The 15,857-nt window shown below is 50.1% G+C and overlaps 2 protein-coding genes across 3 annotated transcripts; both read right to left on the minus strand.

The window, feature by feature from the left end:
- Positions 1–427: 427 nt before the first annotated feature.
- Mief1 (mitochondrial elongation factor 1) lies at positions 428–7,124 on the minus strand. Of its 2 annotated transcripts, XM_005003858.4 has the most exons (4): positions 6,980–7,124; positions 5,649–5,826; positions 5,197–5,459; positions 428–4,555 (listed from the first exon to the last, which is right to left on the minus strand). In XM_005003858.4, exons 1-4 carry the CDS (start codon positions 7,121–7,123, stop codon positions 3,749–3,751), a joined length of 1,392 nt encoding a protein of 463 aa, XP_005003915.1. In that variant the 5' UTR covers position 7,124; the 3' UTR covers positions 428–3,748. The 2 variants fall into 2 exon arrangements, with proteins under 2 accessions (XP_005003915.1, XP_023421110.1); XM_023565342.2 differs by lacking the exon at positions 6,980–7,124 and having other exon boundaries at positions 5,197–5,373; positions 5,649–5,830.
- A 6,445-nt stretch (positions 7,125–13,569) lies between these two features.
- LOC134474861 (mitochondrial ribosome and complex I assembly factor AltMIEF1) lies at positions 13,570–15,751 on the minus strand. Its single transcript, XM_063243772.1, has 2 exons — positions 15,543–15,751; positions 13,570–13,914 (listed from the first exon to the last, which is right to left on the minus strand). Exon 2 carries the CDS (start codon positions 13,884–13,886, stop codon positions 13,674–13,676), a length of 213 nt encoding a protein of 70 aa, XP_063099842.1. The 5' UTR covers positions 13,887–13,914; positions 15,543–15,751; the 3' UTR covers positions 13,570–13,673.
- Between the last annotated feature and the right edge of the window lie 106 nt (positions 15,752–15,857).

The raw sequence follows: 15,857 nt of genomic DNA on the forward strand, positions 1-15,857 counted from the left end.
TCTCAAAAAGAGGTTAGAGCCAGAGATACAGCTCAGTGGCACAGAGCCTGCCTGGCAAGCACAAGGTCCTGAATTTGATTCCTGGTACAAAAAACCCAAAAAGTTTAGGCTTTCAGTGCAAAAGTAGCAAAAACCCTAATTCATTATCCCAGTCTTTCAAAGGCGTAAGGAAGGACCCAGGGTGTCATGCCTCCTTTTGCTCTAGAGATACGCCAAAGGCTCCCAACAGCCAGCCATGCAGAGGGCTGGAATTAAAGTAACTGCCCCAGTTTTGACACTGCAGAGGTCATGAGATGAATCTGATGGTGACTGTTCTACTCATTGTATTACAAAGACACAGGTCAGACACTTTGAAGGTCTCTTAGCTGAAAATGAAGACCCAGCACCCCTTTAAGAAGTCGTTTCATACCACACACAAAGTCAGAGCTGTTGGAAAGGAGAATTTATTTTCTTCTTCCCATGCTGTGGAAAAGGACACTGTGTTCCCCAGTTTCCCCCTCAAGGAGAAAAAGGACAGCAGTTCTCTGGGTCTCCAGGCTAAGCCACTTCCAGTGGTCCTAGCCAAGACAACACAGAGACTGGTGACTGACGCCCACGGAAGGGCAGACAAGTGAGAGGAAGGCAAGTTGTGGACTTGGCCTCACTGACCAAGAGTTTAAACCACGAGGTGATCAAAATAAAAGTAAACACCACCCAGGGTATAGCTGACCTGAATCCCTGGATTCCAGCCACTTAGAGTAAGCCTAAAGAGCACAGCCTCCCAGCCCACGCAGGAGTAAGTCAGCTCTGGGCCACGCGTCTCTGACCATCCTCCTTGGCTCTGACCTTCAAGTAAAAGGGCAAAGCCCTCCAGAGCAGTTCTCAACCAGGTCCCAAGGCAGGTTGCCAAGGCTCTGGACATGTACAGGGATCCCTACTTACAGACCCCCCACACCCAGGATCTCCCCAGGGCCCTCTCCTGAAGCTGACCCCTCACGTGAACCACCTGAGCTCCTGAGTCGACTACAAGGAGGCAAAATAGCTCACAGGAAGCCCGAACAGGTGGGTGGCCAGAGACTAAGACCCAGGAGACAGTAAGTTTCCTCAACAGAGCTCTTCCAAACACAAGCTTCAAGGTCTATTTTTAATATCACTCAGTGTATAAAGAAAAATCCTGCTGTCCTGAACTCATTTGTCAAGAATGGGCAACAGGGAAGACCCAAAGTGAACCTGGAATTTATGAAGTGTCCAAGACAATGATGCGTGTGTTTTTAAACATCAGACTTGAGTGCATTTGCTAATCTAGAAGGTACCAAAAAAGATCTCCAGATGGAGAAGTAGGAACACTTGCTACTCCTTCAGGCAAAAGTGGGAGCTACTTGACAGAAAGGGTGGGGCGGCCTCTGCGTCTTTCTCCAGGTTTTTAAAAGGGAGAATGTGTTGTAGGTGACTCCGCCTTCCATCCCAGCCTCCCCGGGAGCTGCCTGCCTTCATGAAGAGGGCAGTTTCTTCATTTCATGAAGAAAATCGTAAACCAGTACCAGCGCGGAGTTCCACTGCTTTAGTGCTGAAGCTTTATGGGCAAGGGTCTTGCTTGTAAGCAAGTTGGGGGCTGGGGATTTAGCTCAGTGGCATGAATGCCTGCCTGGCAAGCCCACAGTCATGAGTTTGATCCCCAGTACCAAAAAAAAACAGTTATGGTTTTGGTTTTGTGAAGCATAGTTACAAGTCAGAACTGCCCCTACAGACAGAAATTCCCTAAGTTCAGTTATACTTGATTTTGTTAATTTGAGACTCTAAAATCTTGAGATTCTTTAAAGCTTTTCTTTTTTAAGGTCTTTCCAAAGTTTTATATACAAACAACAGGATAGGGAATTTTTGAGTTTTATAACACTCATGGCAGGGGAACCAAATCCTTTATCTTAACAACCTGCTTCTCACCTGTGACACCCCCTTAACAACCCCCAGGACACCAGAGGGGTCACTGGAGCCCTGGTTGGGCTTCACCCCTCATTTAACTCTAATGACAGCTGGGGTGCAGCACCTCTCAAGGTTCTTGGCTTTATCTTTTTAGCTGTCTCTTGACACCTTATCCAAATAAAGCAAGGGACCTTGCAGATACCAGAGCAGCAGAAAAACTCTAAATACAGTAGAAGTTATTCTCAACCTCCTAATCTATGACAAAAAGAGGCAGGCATCTATCTCTGCCCTCAACTGCAGGGTGCTGGGTATCAGTGCTATTTTAAGTAATTTCATGTCACTGTCACTGGGAAGGAATGAGACAGCTGCAGAGAACACAGAATCTCATTGATGGAGAGGTAGTAAGAACAGATAAAATATGACTCGATCAGAACAAAGTCCTGGATGGGCAGATCAGAAACAAAACTGTCAGCCTTTCTGCCACAAACAGAAAAAACACAAAGCAGACAGAAACATGGACATGGTGTATTAAACTCCTCTCACCCTCAGGATACATTTACATTGCCACAAATAGTGCAGTTTTTAGCAGCAGGAACCAAGAAGGACCACGGGGAGGACCCACCTCCCTATCCTGTGATTTATCTGTACTCTTCCTGGGTAGCACGATCTCCCCAGGTGCCAGGTGCCTGGCGAGAGACTGGACGGGGGAAGAGGGCTGCACACTTCCACCTGCCCTTGGGCCTCTGGGTACCAGGAGCACTTGGCCAACTCTTTTCTGATGCTTCAGCAGACATGGGGCGCGGGGTGCCCGCTAGCCGCTGGGCCTGTTCTTGCTCTAAGGCAACATCTTAGAAAGGCGAGGTCTTTCAGAACACAGAGCACGTTCACTGAGCCCCGGCCGTGCCTGGGTTTCCAGCTGACAGCCTGCTGCCCACCTCCTTCAGCCTCTACTGCTAAGCCTGGGCTCCTGCCAGGTCTTGTCCAACTGGCAACTGAGAAGGAAAAGAATGAAAGGAGCACCCACAGGAGGTGCGGCCTTTACAGCCAGCATCCGTTTGTTATCTAACGGGCAGCCACTGATGAGACCGGGCCCTCCACCAGGCCCCAGGAACCAGCTCCTGGTACCCTGTGCACTCATGGCCACTAATAAATAAAAACTCCAAATAACTACATCCTGTTGATCCTGTACCAGTCAGTAACAGTGACCCCAGGAGAAACCTTCTTGGCATTTACGAACAGTTGGTTGAAGAAGTCAAGGGACGGGTTTGCTACCAACCAGGGTCAAAGACCAGCTCTTCCGCCAGCCTCACCCCAGAAACCCTGAATACTGTCTCATTGCTCACTCTGCAGAGTTGAGCTTGCGACCCTGGAATCACAGCTCTTTTGATACTGAACTGAAAGGCAACATCTTGATTAGGCAAGTCATGCTCCAGGAACAAAACCAAAACAGAGGACAGGAAAAAGACAAGACACTGAATAGGAAGAAATAAAGGGCAGGGCAGGGCAGGGCAGACAAAGCAGGACATGTGGGACAAAATGCCAAACACCAGTGGTCTCAACAGCTCAGGCCACCAGCACTCTAGCTTCTCAATTCATTCCAGAAAAAAATCAGCTTAGACCAAGCAGGGAGCAGGGAGCACAGTGTTTGGTAACAAAAATAGATGGGGCTGGGTAAGGAAATAAGGGATGAAAGAGGCGGCATTCTAAACAGCATGAAGTGACTGAGACGATGACCAGAAAGAACCAGGAGGCACCTCGGGGCCCTGGGAGGCACCAACTACATAGCCGCGTGTTCCTAAGGAGAATCCGGGCCTGACCACCCGACAGCTACTCTGGCCTTCACCTGCCCTTAGGTCTGCAGCAGCACCTCTGGCTCAGACAAGGAACAATAGAGAGTGTATCCCAACTCGTCGATCTCCTCAGGGGTGAGCTCTGCAAATAAGTTCACCTTGGGGTTCAGGGCACTGGGCAGGACTCCAGCCTCTAAGTAGCGGATAAGTCCCCTCAGGGCCTGCAGGAAACGATCGGCCAGCATGTCTGAAGACCAGTCAGCCTCCTCCTCGGCCAAGTGGAGGATGACATTGGTTAGCTGGCTGGCAGTGAGGTGGCCCAAAGCTGGGGTGGACTTGCATATGGCCTTGAGAATCTTGAGGCACAGAGATCGGCAGCCTGAGTCAGCCTGGTCCAAAGCCCGCAGGCGTGCCGTCTCGGCTGGACGCAGGCTCAGCCGCCACAGGTTGTCATACTGGGCTAGCCGGTGTGGTCTGGCTACCAAGACAGTGTCACCAAGGGTCACCGAAGGCAGGAAGTCAATAAGGAGATGTTTGTCCCGCTCATACTGCACTTCTAGCGTCAGGGCCTCTGGGGGCGGTGCTGGTCGGATCACATAGTCCAAGAGGGACCCTATGGCTGGCCAGTTGATGGAACCTGCCACTACCTTCTCAAATGTATCTGCCACTGTCTTTGGGGAGAGGTAGCCCCCTACTACACAGCGGTCCCAGTAACTGCTGCCACGCGGAAAGTACTCCGGGTTCTCACGGCGAACCAAGAAGAAGCCAGGGATGTTCATGATAGTGTCCTCGCCAGGGATGCAAGACCACAGGTTCTGCTCCAGCACAAGGGGCACGATGAGCTGGATATGGTCAGCTGTCACTACCTGTCAGCAAAGAGTTGAAAAGGGCTCGAGGGGTTTACTCTGCTCAAGACACACACACACACACACACACACACACACACACACACACACACAGAACCTACCGTCTTGCACTCTCCCAACAAGAATAGAAGCTGAGAAATCTTTCATGTCACTGAGGCAACCCACACAGACAAAACCAGACAGGAGATGAGGACAAGAATACACAAAGGTGGGCCGGGGGTTTAGTTCAGCAGTGTAAGTGCCTGCTTGGCAAACACAAGGTCGTGAGTTCGATCCCCGGCGCCAGAAACAAAAACAAGAATACACAAAAGCCAGGCATGGTGACCATGCCTGTCACCCCAGCACTAGGGAGGCTGAGGTTCAAGTTCAAGGCAAAGCCGGGACTACGTAGTAAGACCCTGTCTCAAAAAAGTTTTAAAAAGGAATACAAGAAGCAGCGGGCTCCAACAGCTTCTTAAATGTTGCATGACTAAACAATGAGAAAGGGTTAAAGAAGACACCACGGCAGAACAACAAATGCTGTTGCCGGGTGCAGGGTTCACAAGCAGCAGGAGCCCGGTCCCTCTGGGAGCCTGAGATGCTGACTTCCTGCGCGGCGTTTGGTGGGTGCCTACCCCACTCTTCATGAAGGGTCTAGTTACCTGTAGGTCATCATAGAGGCTGCCACTCAAGTACATGTCCCGAAGTGGCATGTCAGGCAGCTTGGCCCGCAGGAAGCTCCGGAGCTCGGCACATATGTCCACGGCAGCTTGCTTGGCCCGAGCCTGCTCTCCAGCAGGGATGGCTGCCCGGCTCCGGTAGTAAGAAAGAAGTTTCTCCTGCAGGGACATGCGGAGTCGTGACTTCTTCAAGTCTACCTGGCCTTTCCTGGCCAGTGGCTTGGGCCGGGGCGGGCAGAATGTGTCTGCCAAGGCAAGAGAGAGAAGCACGTGAGCTCTTCCCACGCTTGCTCAGCCCACAGCTGCCTCAGCCCCAGGAAGGATAAGGGCTGGACACGATGCCTGCACAACCTGGCGAGCCATGGTTAGGAATGCTCATGCAACTCGAAGGCGCTACCAGAGACTAGGACCCAGGAGCTACCAGCCCTCCTCACCTGTGTCAAAGGCCGAGGAGTCTGTGGGGAGGGTCTGCAGGGACCGGCTCAGGCCTGTCCTCATGTCCCTATTCAGCAACCGAGGGGAGCCCATCCAGTTTGGTTCTTCCCAGCTCCTCTTCCCCGAATGGCTCAGGCGAGTGGGACTTGTAGGGGCACTGATCGCCCGATCGTACATCTGCAGTGGCAGAGAGGACACAGGACAGAGAGCGGCTTCGCTCCTCTGCTTCCTTCCAGTTCCCTCCTCCGCAGCTTTGCCTCAGAAAAGGCAACTACTGTTTCCTTTTGCAGAGGGAACCCAGAGCCTGCTATGTGCTCTCCAGCCTCAAGCTGTAATTAACAACAATTTTACTCTAGACTTTTTTTTCTGTGGTACCGGGTATGGAACTCATGATCTTGCGCTGTGCCATTGAGCTAAATCCCTGACCCCAAAAGTAAACCACATTCATTGCATAACTTCTGAGTCTTTTTTTTTTTTTTTTTTTTTTTTTTTTTGGTACCCAGGCTCAAACTCACCACCTAGCGCTTGCCAGGCAGGCACTTATGCCACTGAGCTAAATCCCCAGCCCCTGGCTGCATGTTTTTAAAAATACTTTCAATCTGTGGTTGTCTGAGCTGTCTGGAATCCACAAATACAGAAATTTTTATTTTTTTTTTTTTCTTTTTTTCAAATCCACTTTATTTCAAGGAAAAAAAGAAGAAAAAAGAAAATTAGGATAAGAGGTTAAAAGAAATATATTTTATTCAGAGGCTTCACATGCTAGGCATTATACTAGGTGCTAGGAATAAAGCAGCCAAATCCTCACCCTCAGGGAGTTTCTAGTCTACTGGGGGAACGCAAACAATACATAATAAACAAGTTAACATATACAGAAATAAATTTTTTTTAAAGAAAAGTTGGAAAAGGAGATATAAGTTTGTGTGCAATGAGGTGCTTTTATTTTATTTTATTTGGTGCTGCTATTTTAAATAAGGTAGTCGCTAGCTGCGGTGGCAGATGGCTGTAAGCCCTACTACTTGGGAGGCAAAGGCAGGAGAATGGCAAATTTGAGGACTTAGAACTAAAAGACCAGGAGATGCAGTTCTGTGATAGCTCATCCCTAGGTCTGATCTGCACTACTAAACAAAGCAGTCAAGGGAGGCTGTTTAGGTTACCTGGAATTTTTTGTTTGCTTGTAACCCCAGTGCCTAGAAGCAAGCTTACTTAGTTCTCTTAGCATCTCGTCCCACAGTACCAAGCCATCGAGTTGGTACCATCTTGCTCCAAAGGGTTCCAGTCTGTGGAGGCTGCCTCACCACCTCCCGGCCCTGGCCCTGGCACAGGTACTTACCCGCTTAACTGCCAGCGTGGCGATGCCCAACATGGCTGCTCCACCCACCCCCAGCACCAGCCGGGCGTTGGAGAGCACAAAATCAATGGCCGTGCCAATGCCGTTGTCATCTTTCTTGCCTTTGCGCTCACCAGCGCCTGCCATCGCTCCCCTAAGAATGAGGACACAGCACAGCCATCACCACCCGGTACTTCAAGGCCCATCCGCCTCCACGCTACAAGCTCTCATGCTGAGGGAGGCAGCATGTCCCATGATGCCTCTGGATATGAGGGGGGCACCTGATGGTGTGCACTGTGGGAAACCCTCTCCATGGGCAGACAAAGCTTTAAGGCCACCATCAGTCCTTTTTTGTACTACAATGAAACACCTACCCACAAGGTAGTGTCACCCTCTCTGTGCCCCATCACAATGGCATAATGGCTGGTAAGGTTTTGCTCCTTTGGTTCCTACTTTATGACATGTTAGAACTGAGAAGGGCCTTGAGGCTTATCTAGTCCAATCTCATCATTTCTCAATAAGGGGTGACTTGCCTGAAGTCCTAGAAAAAAGTGACATGTGTGTCTCCAGCACTCAGCACTCCCAACTCCTGTCACGCTGCTTTTTCTTCAGTATTATGCTTACCCCAACCCACATCAAATTGGTCCCGACTCTGTCTTCTGCAAACAAAACACAAAGGAGTGAGGAGCACACACCCTGCAGGTGGGGACATAACTCCAAGTCCACGGGGGAATGTAAGGGTCTTCTGTGGACATTCCACTGGACAAGTGCCTGCGCTTTGGGGTAGGTATGCAGGGAGACTACTAAGGCTCAGACAAGGCCCAGAAAAACACCGGGATGCCTCAGACTCGAGCTGTAGGCTGGAACATAAAAACACCCCCTGCTCAAATGCACTTGGCAGAACTGAAAATGTGTTTACCTAAAAGGGACACATGGGCACAGCCAGAAGAGGCTGCCCAGCACTCCAGGGAGGACATCACGCATGCATACATGCCCTGGCTACACGGCGTCGTCCTCGTCAGAGCAGCCCTAGGCCTGACCATGTGGAGGAGGCCATGAGGACCAGCTGACTGCTGAGCTCAGCGCTGCTGCTCTCTCCCACAGATCGAGTCCTCAGGAAAGACCAAGCAGTGTGCCGCTCAGGGTCCCCCAACACCCACAACAGGACAAGAGAATTTGTGGCCGGGGTGTGGCTCGGCTGAGGAGCCCAAGCTTAGCATGCACAAGGCCCTGTGCTCAATCCCTAGCAACAAAAATAAAAAAATGAGATGGGATCAGTGCAAGTATCTTCCACTATAAAATAACATTCTCCTATCCTGCGGGGACTGGGTATTACTGTTTAACACCTCATGCCCTCTGCCTGCACTTCCCACCTCAAGAAAAAAAGACTGAATAAACAAATACAGGAAAACGAAGTATCTGACTCTCCAGTGACTGCATTAACTAAGAGTTCCGGCCAAGACCGAAAGGTCTGTCTCTCCTCACACGCACAGCCTTGGTGGCTGGCTGGGCAGCACAAGCGTCTGCCTGGCAAGTGCTAGCCTTGAGTCCGATCCCCAGCACGAAGCAAAGAAGAAAGGAATGGATTCACAAGCTGGGTGGCACTTTTTCTTCACCTTTTACAGTCCATAGAAGCTTTGGGTTTAGAACAATAAGGAGACATTATCTGGCCAAACAAAATAGATTTCTGCTTCAAATGCACAGAGCAGCCAAGGGGAATATTTCAACTTGGTACTTCCAAGCAGGATTAGGCAAGACAGCCAGCCCACTCCCTGCAGGGACCACTGCGACAGCAATGGGACATCCAGATGGCAGAGACAGTAGTCTGACCAAGAGAAAGTAGAATATTATAGACTTCCCTACTGAGCCATGACTTTTTTTTTTAAGAAAAAAAAAAAAAAAAAAAACCGCACAAGGTCCTGGGTTTGATCTCCAGCACCGAATGAACAAGTTAATTTTGCTGATATATTTACCATAGGAAAATCCAGTGCATGCAGCGCCCTCTAAATGGTCCTTGAAAGAAGCATCGTGACCGGGAGAGCATCCGCTCCTCCACGCAAAAGCCAGAGGGGGCCTCCTGGCCTCTGTGGGACAGGTGTTAAGACAAGGTGGTAGCCGGGTGTGGTGATGCATGCTTGTAATATCAGCCCTGCGGAGGCTGAGGCAGGAGGGTTGCTGCATTACTGGCGGGTGGGGAGGGGAGGAAGAAAGCAGGAAGAAGAATGAGGAAGAAGGAAGGAGGAAAAAAAGAAGATGAAAAAAAGAGGAAGGAAGAACAACAACAACAAGGTGGCAGAGCAGCTTGGGGGGGCACACAGGCTTTAGAGGCCGAGTCCTGGGCCTGAGGAGCTGTCCTGAGCCTTGCTTTGCCAGGTGACCACAAACGGGTCACTAACCCTGCAGCTATGAAAACGGGATAGCTAGGCATGATGGCGTACACCTGTCATCCCAGCCCTGAGAGGCAGGCGGGTTGCTGTGAGTTCAAGTCCAGCCTGGGCTAAGTGAGCTCAAGGCCAGCCTGAACTGCACAGTGAAACCGTGTCTTGAAAACCAAAAGAAGAAAAAGACAAAAAGGGGTAATCACAGGGCTGCGGTGAGGGAAGGACATCTGTGACAAGGCTGGAAGCGAACTCTTCTATAAATTGTGTACACACGTACCACAGTGGGGGCTCTCAGATATGTCTCCGCTGGAATCCCAGACTGTCCTCTGACCTACACTGCACCTTCAGGGACACAGCTCAGCTGGCCTCCGAAACCCTGCAAAGCTCCCCTGGGCTTCAGACCAAAACTGTGTTAGGAGAGCAGGCTTGTTAAAGGCTCTCCCTACTCTAACGCTACGCTCCCACACCTCTGACCAGGTGACATCGCAGACCGGGTGACCTTGAGGGAGCACCCACACGCTCCAACAGGGTGACATCCCTCTCATTCTAAAACTAATTTGTTCAGTGGAAGCTGCCTCCCACCACGGACCTGTGCTCAGGCTCTGCTGTGTTAGCCTGCAGACAGTCAGGAGACAGCACCACAGCGTAAGGAGGAAGGAGCCTGGCTCCTCAGTACAAGAGGAACACTTGCTGGTCTCAGTGGCACACACCTGTCATCCCAGCACACAGTAGGCTGAGGCAGGAGGATCATGAGTTTCAGGCTAATCTGGCCTGCCTAGACTACAGACAAAAAAAAAAAAAAAGAAAAGAGAACCACATTGTTTAACCAAATTGTTTAAGGGGTAAAGTTGCAGATTTCCTAGATAAAAACACATTCTGGAAATCCGTCCCACCACCACCAAACTGTACACTTAAAAATGCTTAAGAAGGTAGCAGGGTGTGTGGGTGCCACCTGGAATCCCAGCACTCTGGGAGACCCCAACCCAAGTTTGACCCCAGCCAAGGCAACTTAGCAACTCAGACCCTGACTCTAAAAAGGCTTGGGAAGTAGCTCAGTGTGAAAGCCCTGGGTTCAACCCCTCTAGTACAGAAGGGGGAAGAAACCCTAAAGACGGTACCACAGTGGGAAAGAAACACAAATCACCCCAGTGTGGTAAGGAGGAGGCCTGGCAGCTTCCCAGTTTGACATCACCTAACTATGACAATTCCAACTTATTCTACTTGGAGAATTCAAATTCATACGCACGTCTGGCTTGAGCACATGAGAACACCTAACAGAGAATGTGGAAGCTCAGGAAACAGCATCCCAGAGGAAAGGCCTCGGAAGTGAGTTTCTCCCGGACGCCCTGCTCTCGTGCCTTCTACGCCTTCAGTCTCCTCCAAGAGGAAACCATAAAAACTATACTTAGCCAGGCTTGGTGATGGCATACGCCTGTAATTCCAGCACTCAGGAGGCTGAGGCAGGAAGCTCATTGGGAATTTGAAGACATCCTGGGCTACATAGTGAGTTCAAGGCCAGCCAGAACTACACAGTGAGACCTTGTCCCAAAAAAACAAAAACAAGAATTCATCTTCCCCAAGGCAAGTCATGGAAACTAGTACCCTCTTTCCCCAAAGCCAGGCAGAAAGTCTAAAAATATTATGCTAGCTTCTCCCCATCTTTCTGCATAATGTTCTCTGACCTTCCTGTGGCTGTAGGTCCTAGGACTCCCACAGAAAGCACCTTGCCCACATCTGCCAGGAAGAAGTACAATAACTGAGATGCCAAAAAGAACATAAACTGGCCCTCTGGGCTTCTCTGAGTCTATTACTGTTACATCACATTCTGTTCAATCATGTAGAAATCGTATTTCTACATGATTGTGAATTTTTTTTTCCTTTTTTGACATATGATCTCACCATGCGGTTCTGGCCCCCACTTTGTAGCCCAAGCTGGTGTCCAACTTGCAACGATCCTCCTATCTCATCCTCCCAAGTGCTGGGATTACAGGCATGCACCACCATGCCCAGCTCACTGTGCAATTTCTTGAATCAAAGATTAAAACAAGTAATCTACCCTGGGTTAGTGGGTCTTGATTGCTCAGGGCTTACAGGCACTTGCATTTTTGATTAAATAAATAAAACATCTGCCACACTTTTATCTGTTAACCTGTCTTGTTAGACAGGGTCGACCACGTCCCTTCATGATGGACAGGAAAAGGACACTCTGTGCTTGGAATCTGACATATTCTCTAACCTCCAGTATGACAATCCCATGAGGTCAGTAATACTGGGATCTCAGTTTAAAGATGAAGGTGAGGAAGACATTAAGTGTCTAGCCCACAGTAACTTACCAGTATCTGTAAACTGTGCACCTGGGATTTGAACCTAGGACTTACACTGCTGGGAAGACCTGATCTAGAGGAATCCCAAACCATCTCCCCTCCTCTGCTTTTCTCTCTTGTAACCACTGCACTACCAGCTTCTAGATTTTTTTCTACACTGAACACATTTGTTACATTCACTGTGACATCCCCAGGGATTAATGTCTGCTCCATAAACAAATTTTAACCCTATGGCACTTGATTTTTTTTTTTTTTTAGTGGCTGATAATGGCAAAATATAACAACTCACAGTTACACAGCTTAAGAATACAAAGGTTAGGAGCTGGGGATTTAGCTCAGCGACATAAGCACCTGCCTTGCAAGCAGGCAGTCGTGAGTTCGATCCCCAGTACCGATAAAAAAAGAAAAAGACAAAAAAAATAAAAAAGAATACAAAGGTTTCAGTTTCCCTGAGGTGGGCTCCCCTCTCAGGGCAGGCAGGCTCCAGCAGGCATCAGCCTGGCCCTGGCTTTGTACAGCAGAAGGCAGGCCTGCCAATCAATGAAACTGTCCGAGAAGAACCAAAGCCATTACAGAAGGCTCCTCTGTCTACGTCTCAGTTGAAAACAGGCAACCCCTGCAGCTACCCTTCACCTTCTCTCCTCCTGCCTCAGCCACGCGGCCACCAAGCCCCAGGCTCCTGCACAGGTCGGATTTCCACCCTCACCATTCCAGGGCCTCCACCCATCTGCCCAGATTCGCTGCCCCTCGTCTCTCACCAGTTTATTTCCCACACCACTGTGGTATGCTAAGAGGCACAAACATGGCCACGCCATTCCCTCCTTACAAAGCCGGGACGGTCTTTCCAGACCTGGTCCAGCCTCAGCACCAACTGCTTGCCACACAGATTTACCATTCTAGAAATGCCAGATTTCCAGACTACAAAATGCACTTTCTACCACCAGGCACTTTATTCCTATCCCCTTGCCCAGCAAAAGCTTCTGGTTCTCATTTAGGTGTCCTCTTTTCTATAGCCACCTCCATCATTCTCTCCCACCACAAAACCAGATCTTTGCCTTCCTTCCTGCCCCCACAGCTCTTTACCCAACCTTCTAGGACAGAGCCGCTTCCCTTCAATATCTGCCTAAGGCTGAGTTCCCTGGTGAGCCACATCATTCATCTCTATCTCCAGAGCCTATCAGAATACCAGGTCCCTCCCAGGCCCTCCAGGAAGGCTGCTGAATTAAATATAATCACTATGTTGCAGTGAGACTTGCTGACACCGCATCCAGAGTAGATAGAACTAGCCCAGTCCTTGCCAAGAACCATCCCCAGTGCTGTGTGTGCACTGTCTGGGATCTCACAATAACCCAAGAAGGCAATTGCTATCATCCATATCTCACAAATGGGAAAATGAAGGCCCGGAAAGTTTCATGACTTGCCCTCATTCCCACAGCTATTAGTAGCAGTGCCAGGATTTGAACCCAGCACTGGACTCTGAAGTCTGAACACTATGCTTGCTTTGCAGACTGTGTTAGAAAGGACACAGCTGTGTTTCAGGAAATATGATCTGACCCACACACAGTACACAGACCTGAATCTACTAAAGAATGAGTGGCTTGGAACTGAACTCTACCAGATGATTTTAACCAACTGATTTTCTAAACATTTTCATATATAATAAAATGTTTTATGAAATAAGATGCTGATACTGTTCTGTTGGGGCCTTAAATTCAGGGCCTACTTTTTTTCCCACAAAAGGACCCACTTCTTTTAATATGTCTGATTTCCTTCATTGAGGAACAAGAGGAAGAGTGTTGGTCACTAAAAAGAAACAATTTCCCTTTCCTGGATCCCTGCATCAGGGGGGAAAAAAAATGAAGCCTAAAGAAAGGATCACCCACTTACCTGAGGCTTCTTAATGCATCTGGGAGGTGGGGGGGGGGGGGACAGGAGTGTCCACACTTTGTCCTCTTTCCTTGCAGTCAGGGTGTAAGAGTAAAGGGGAGGATCCTAAACAAGTCCCCCTAGTTTGCTGCGAAGGAAGACAAGCCCTTTCTCCAGCTGCTTCTCCCGGGCCTCAGGATCCTCAAGCCTCTGGTTTTTCCGGAACTCTCGGCGGACAGAGGCAAAGTAGAAATCTCGATCAGTGTAGCGAAGCTCTCGGCCCTGGCGCAGTAGAGCCCGGTAGAGACTCAGCACCGCCTCTCGGCTCCACGGGGCCATGGGGGACAGGCGGGACTAGCGTCACGCTCTATACAGAAGAGAAAGTGTACAAGGCTAAAATAAGAATGAATGACATCAGGGTCTGCTGAGAATGTGCAGGTCTGACGTTTTCATTCAGAACTGACTTGACCTTGGCCTTTGAACACCCCCTCCTGGGAAAGTACAGGTTATGGCTCACTGCTGCTTGGAAGCTGGACTCCCGGGCTGCAATCCTGCAATACCACTTTACTTTGGGTCAAGTTCTTAACCTCTTGAGTATTAGCGTCCTCACATATAATGGTAGCATAGTAAGAGCAACTACTATTTTTTAAACTGCCTATCTATAAAGCACCTGTAACAGAATTTCATCACAAGGCATAGCCCAGAGTGGCTAAAGTCAAGAACTCAGCAAGATTTGCACGCCAGTACCACCACTCTAATGAGCAGCATTACCCTGGGCAAGTTTCTAACGTCCCTGTGCTTGGCTCAGTTCCTTCTCTGTGCCGTGAGAATAAATCGCATTCTGTCTAAATGATTGGTCTGAGCATTAAAAGAGATACATTTAGAACAGCACCTCACCTATCACGTACTGAGCAGGGAAAAGCCACTAGTGCTACCTAGCCGGGTCTGTAAATGCTCAATAAATATCACAGTTAAGTTACACACAAACTGCTACAGCCAGTCCTCAGTAACAATAAACACTTACATTGGCTGGAGTGTTATCATCTGTAAAGTGCTTTGTCATCGATTACCACATTTTAACTATGAACCTATGATGTGGTCCGAGTTCATAATAACAATGATCACTTCTGAAGCCTTATTCACCACCAGAAATGTTCCAAGCATGTCTCAATAACAACTTATTACTTGTGGACAGGTGCACAACTCTAAAACGAAGAGGCGGTGCTCCTGACTCCAACTCTGGGTGCACTGTATATAGGTGACCCTGTGCTGTGTGCGACTGTGTACTTCCCAAATATCCAACACTTCTGGGCATCCCAGGAACTTTCCCAGCACATGCTCGGCACGCAGCAGCTGCTCGAAACGCTGAGTGAAACATGGAAAACTCACAATGTACCTATGTGTAAGAAATAATCGCACCCACTTCGCAACTAAAGAAAAGCGCCTGAATGGGGCAGCTATTTGGAGGAAAAGCTGACCTTTGGACCCAAAGCCAACTCGCCACAGCCTCTGTCTGGCCTTGCTAACTTCCTGCACGAGCTCGGGCAAGCCACCGTCCCTGTCCCTTTTTCCTCAACTGCAGAAGATTTCCTCGACCCTCTGGTCGAGGCCTCCGGTGGGCAGAGGCACAAGACCAAGAGAGGTGCTTGATGAGGTAGAAAGCGACCGTCACGCGAGGGCTGTTGCTACAAGGTCGCTGGGCGATGGGCGGCAGGGGCCCGGCGCCCCGCGGTGCCGTCCCTGGGGGCGGGACCGGGCGGGGAGCGGGGACCCTGAAGTCAGGCCGAGCCTGCTTCCAAGCCCGGAAGCCTTTGGAGACTAGGGCTGGAGACACGGAGAGGCTTCCAAAAGAAAGCGCAGGGCCGGCCCGGGGGAGTCCGGGCACAGGCCGGTAGCGAGGGCCTGGGCCGGATGGGGGCGCCGGCAGCGGCCCTGAGAGCGATCTCAGCCCTCTCACTCCGGCCCGCCGCCGGCGACCTCACCTCTCTCACTCACCCGCGGGCCGCGCGCGTTACCACTCCTCCGGATTCGCCTCTCGCCTAGTGCCTCTCCCGGGGTCACCCATCAACATGGCCCCTTTACTTCCGGAACATGACCTTGCGCACGTAGCCGGGGGCGGGACTAAAGGAAGCACCGAGGCGAGAGGAAGCAAACGCTTCCGGTCTCCTCATCCACCTCCCTCCAGAGGCGGGGCCAAAAGCTTCGTCTGGCCCCGCCCCTCGCGCTGGGCTCCGCTCACCAACAATGCCACGCCTCCTTGCGAGACGTCACTACGACGGAGCTATGGAGGCCAAGAGCTCAATACCCGCA

Source organism: Cavia porcellus, unplaced genomic scaffold, assembly GCF_034190915.1.
Source record: "Cavia porcellus strain 051 isolate PalLab524CR breed Dunkin Hartley unplaced genomic scaffold, mCavPor4.1 scaffold_40, whole genome shotgun sequence".
In the NCBI taxonomy this organism is placed as follows: Eukaryota; Metazoa; Chordata; class Mammalia; order Rodentia; family Caviidae; genus Cavia; species Cavia porcellus.

Bases quoted from the DNA above. Each gene is read 5' to 3' on its own strand.
- LOC134474861 (XM_063243772.1), bottom strand. From the start codon at position 13,886: ATGGCCCCGTGGAGCCGAGAGGCGGTGCTGAGTCTCTACCGGGCTCTA.
- Mief1 (XM_005003858.4), bottom strand. From the start codon at position 7,123: ATGGCAGGCGCTGGTGAGCGCAAAGGCAAGAAAGATGACAACGGCATT. The intron at 5,827-6,979 runs GTAAGTACCTGT...CTGCCACTGCAG, and splicing joins CCACGCTGGCAGTTAAGCGG to ATGTACGATCGGGCGATCAG. The intron at 5,460-5,648 runs GTGAGGAGGGCT...TTGCCTTGGCAG, and splicing joins CTCCTCGGCCTTTGACACAG to ACACATTCTGCCCGCCCCGG.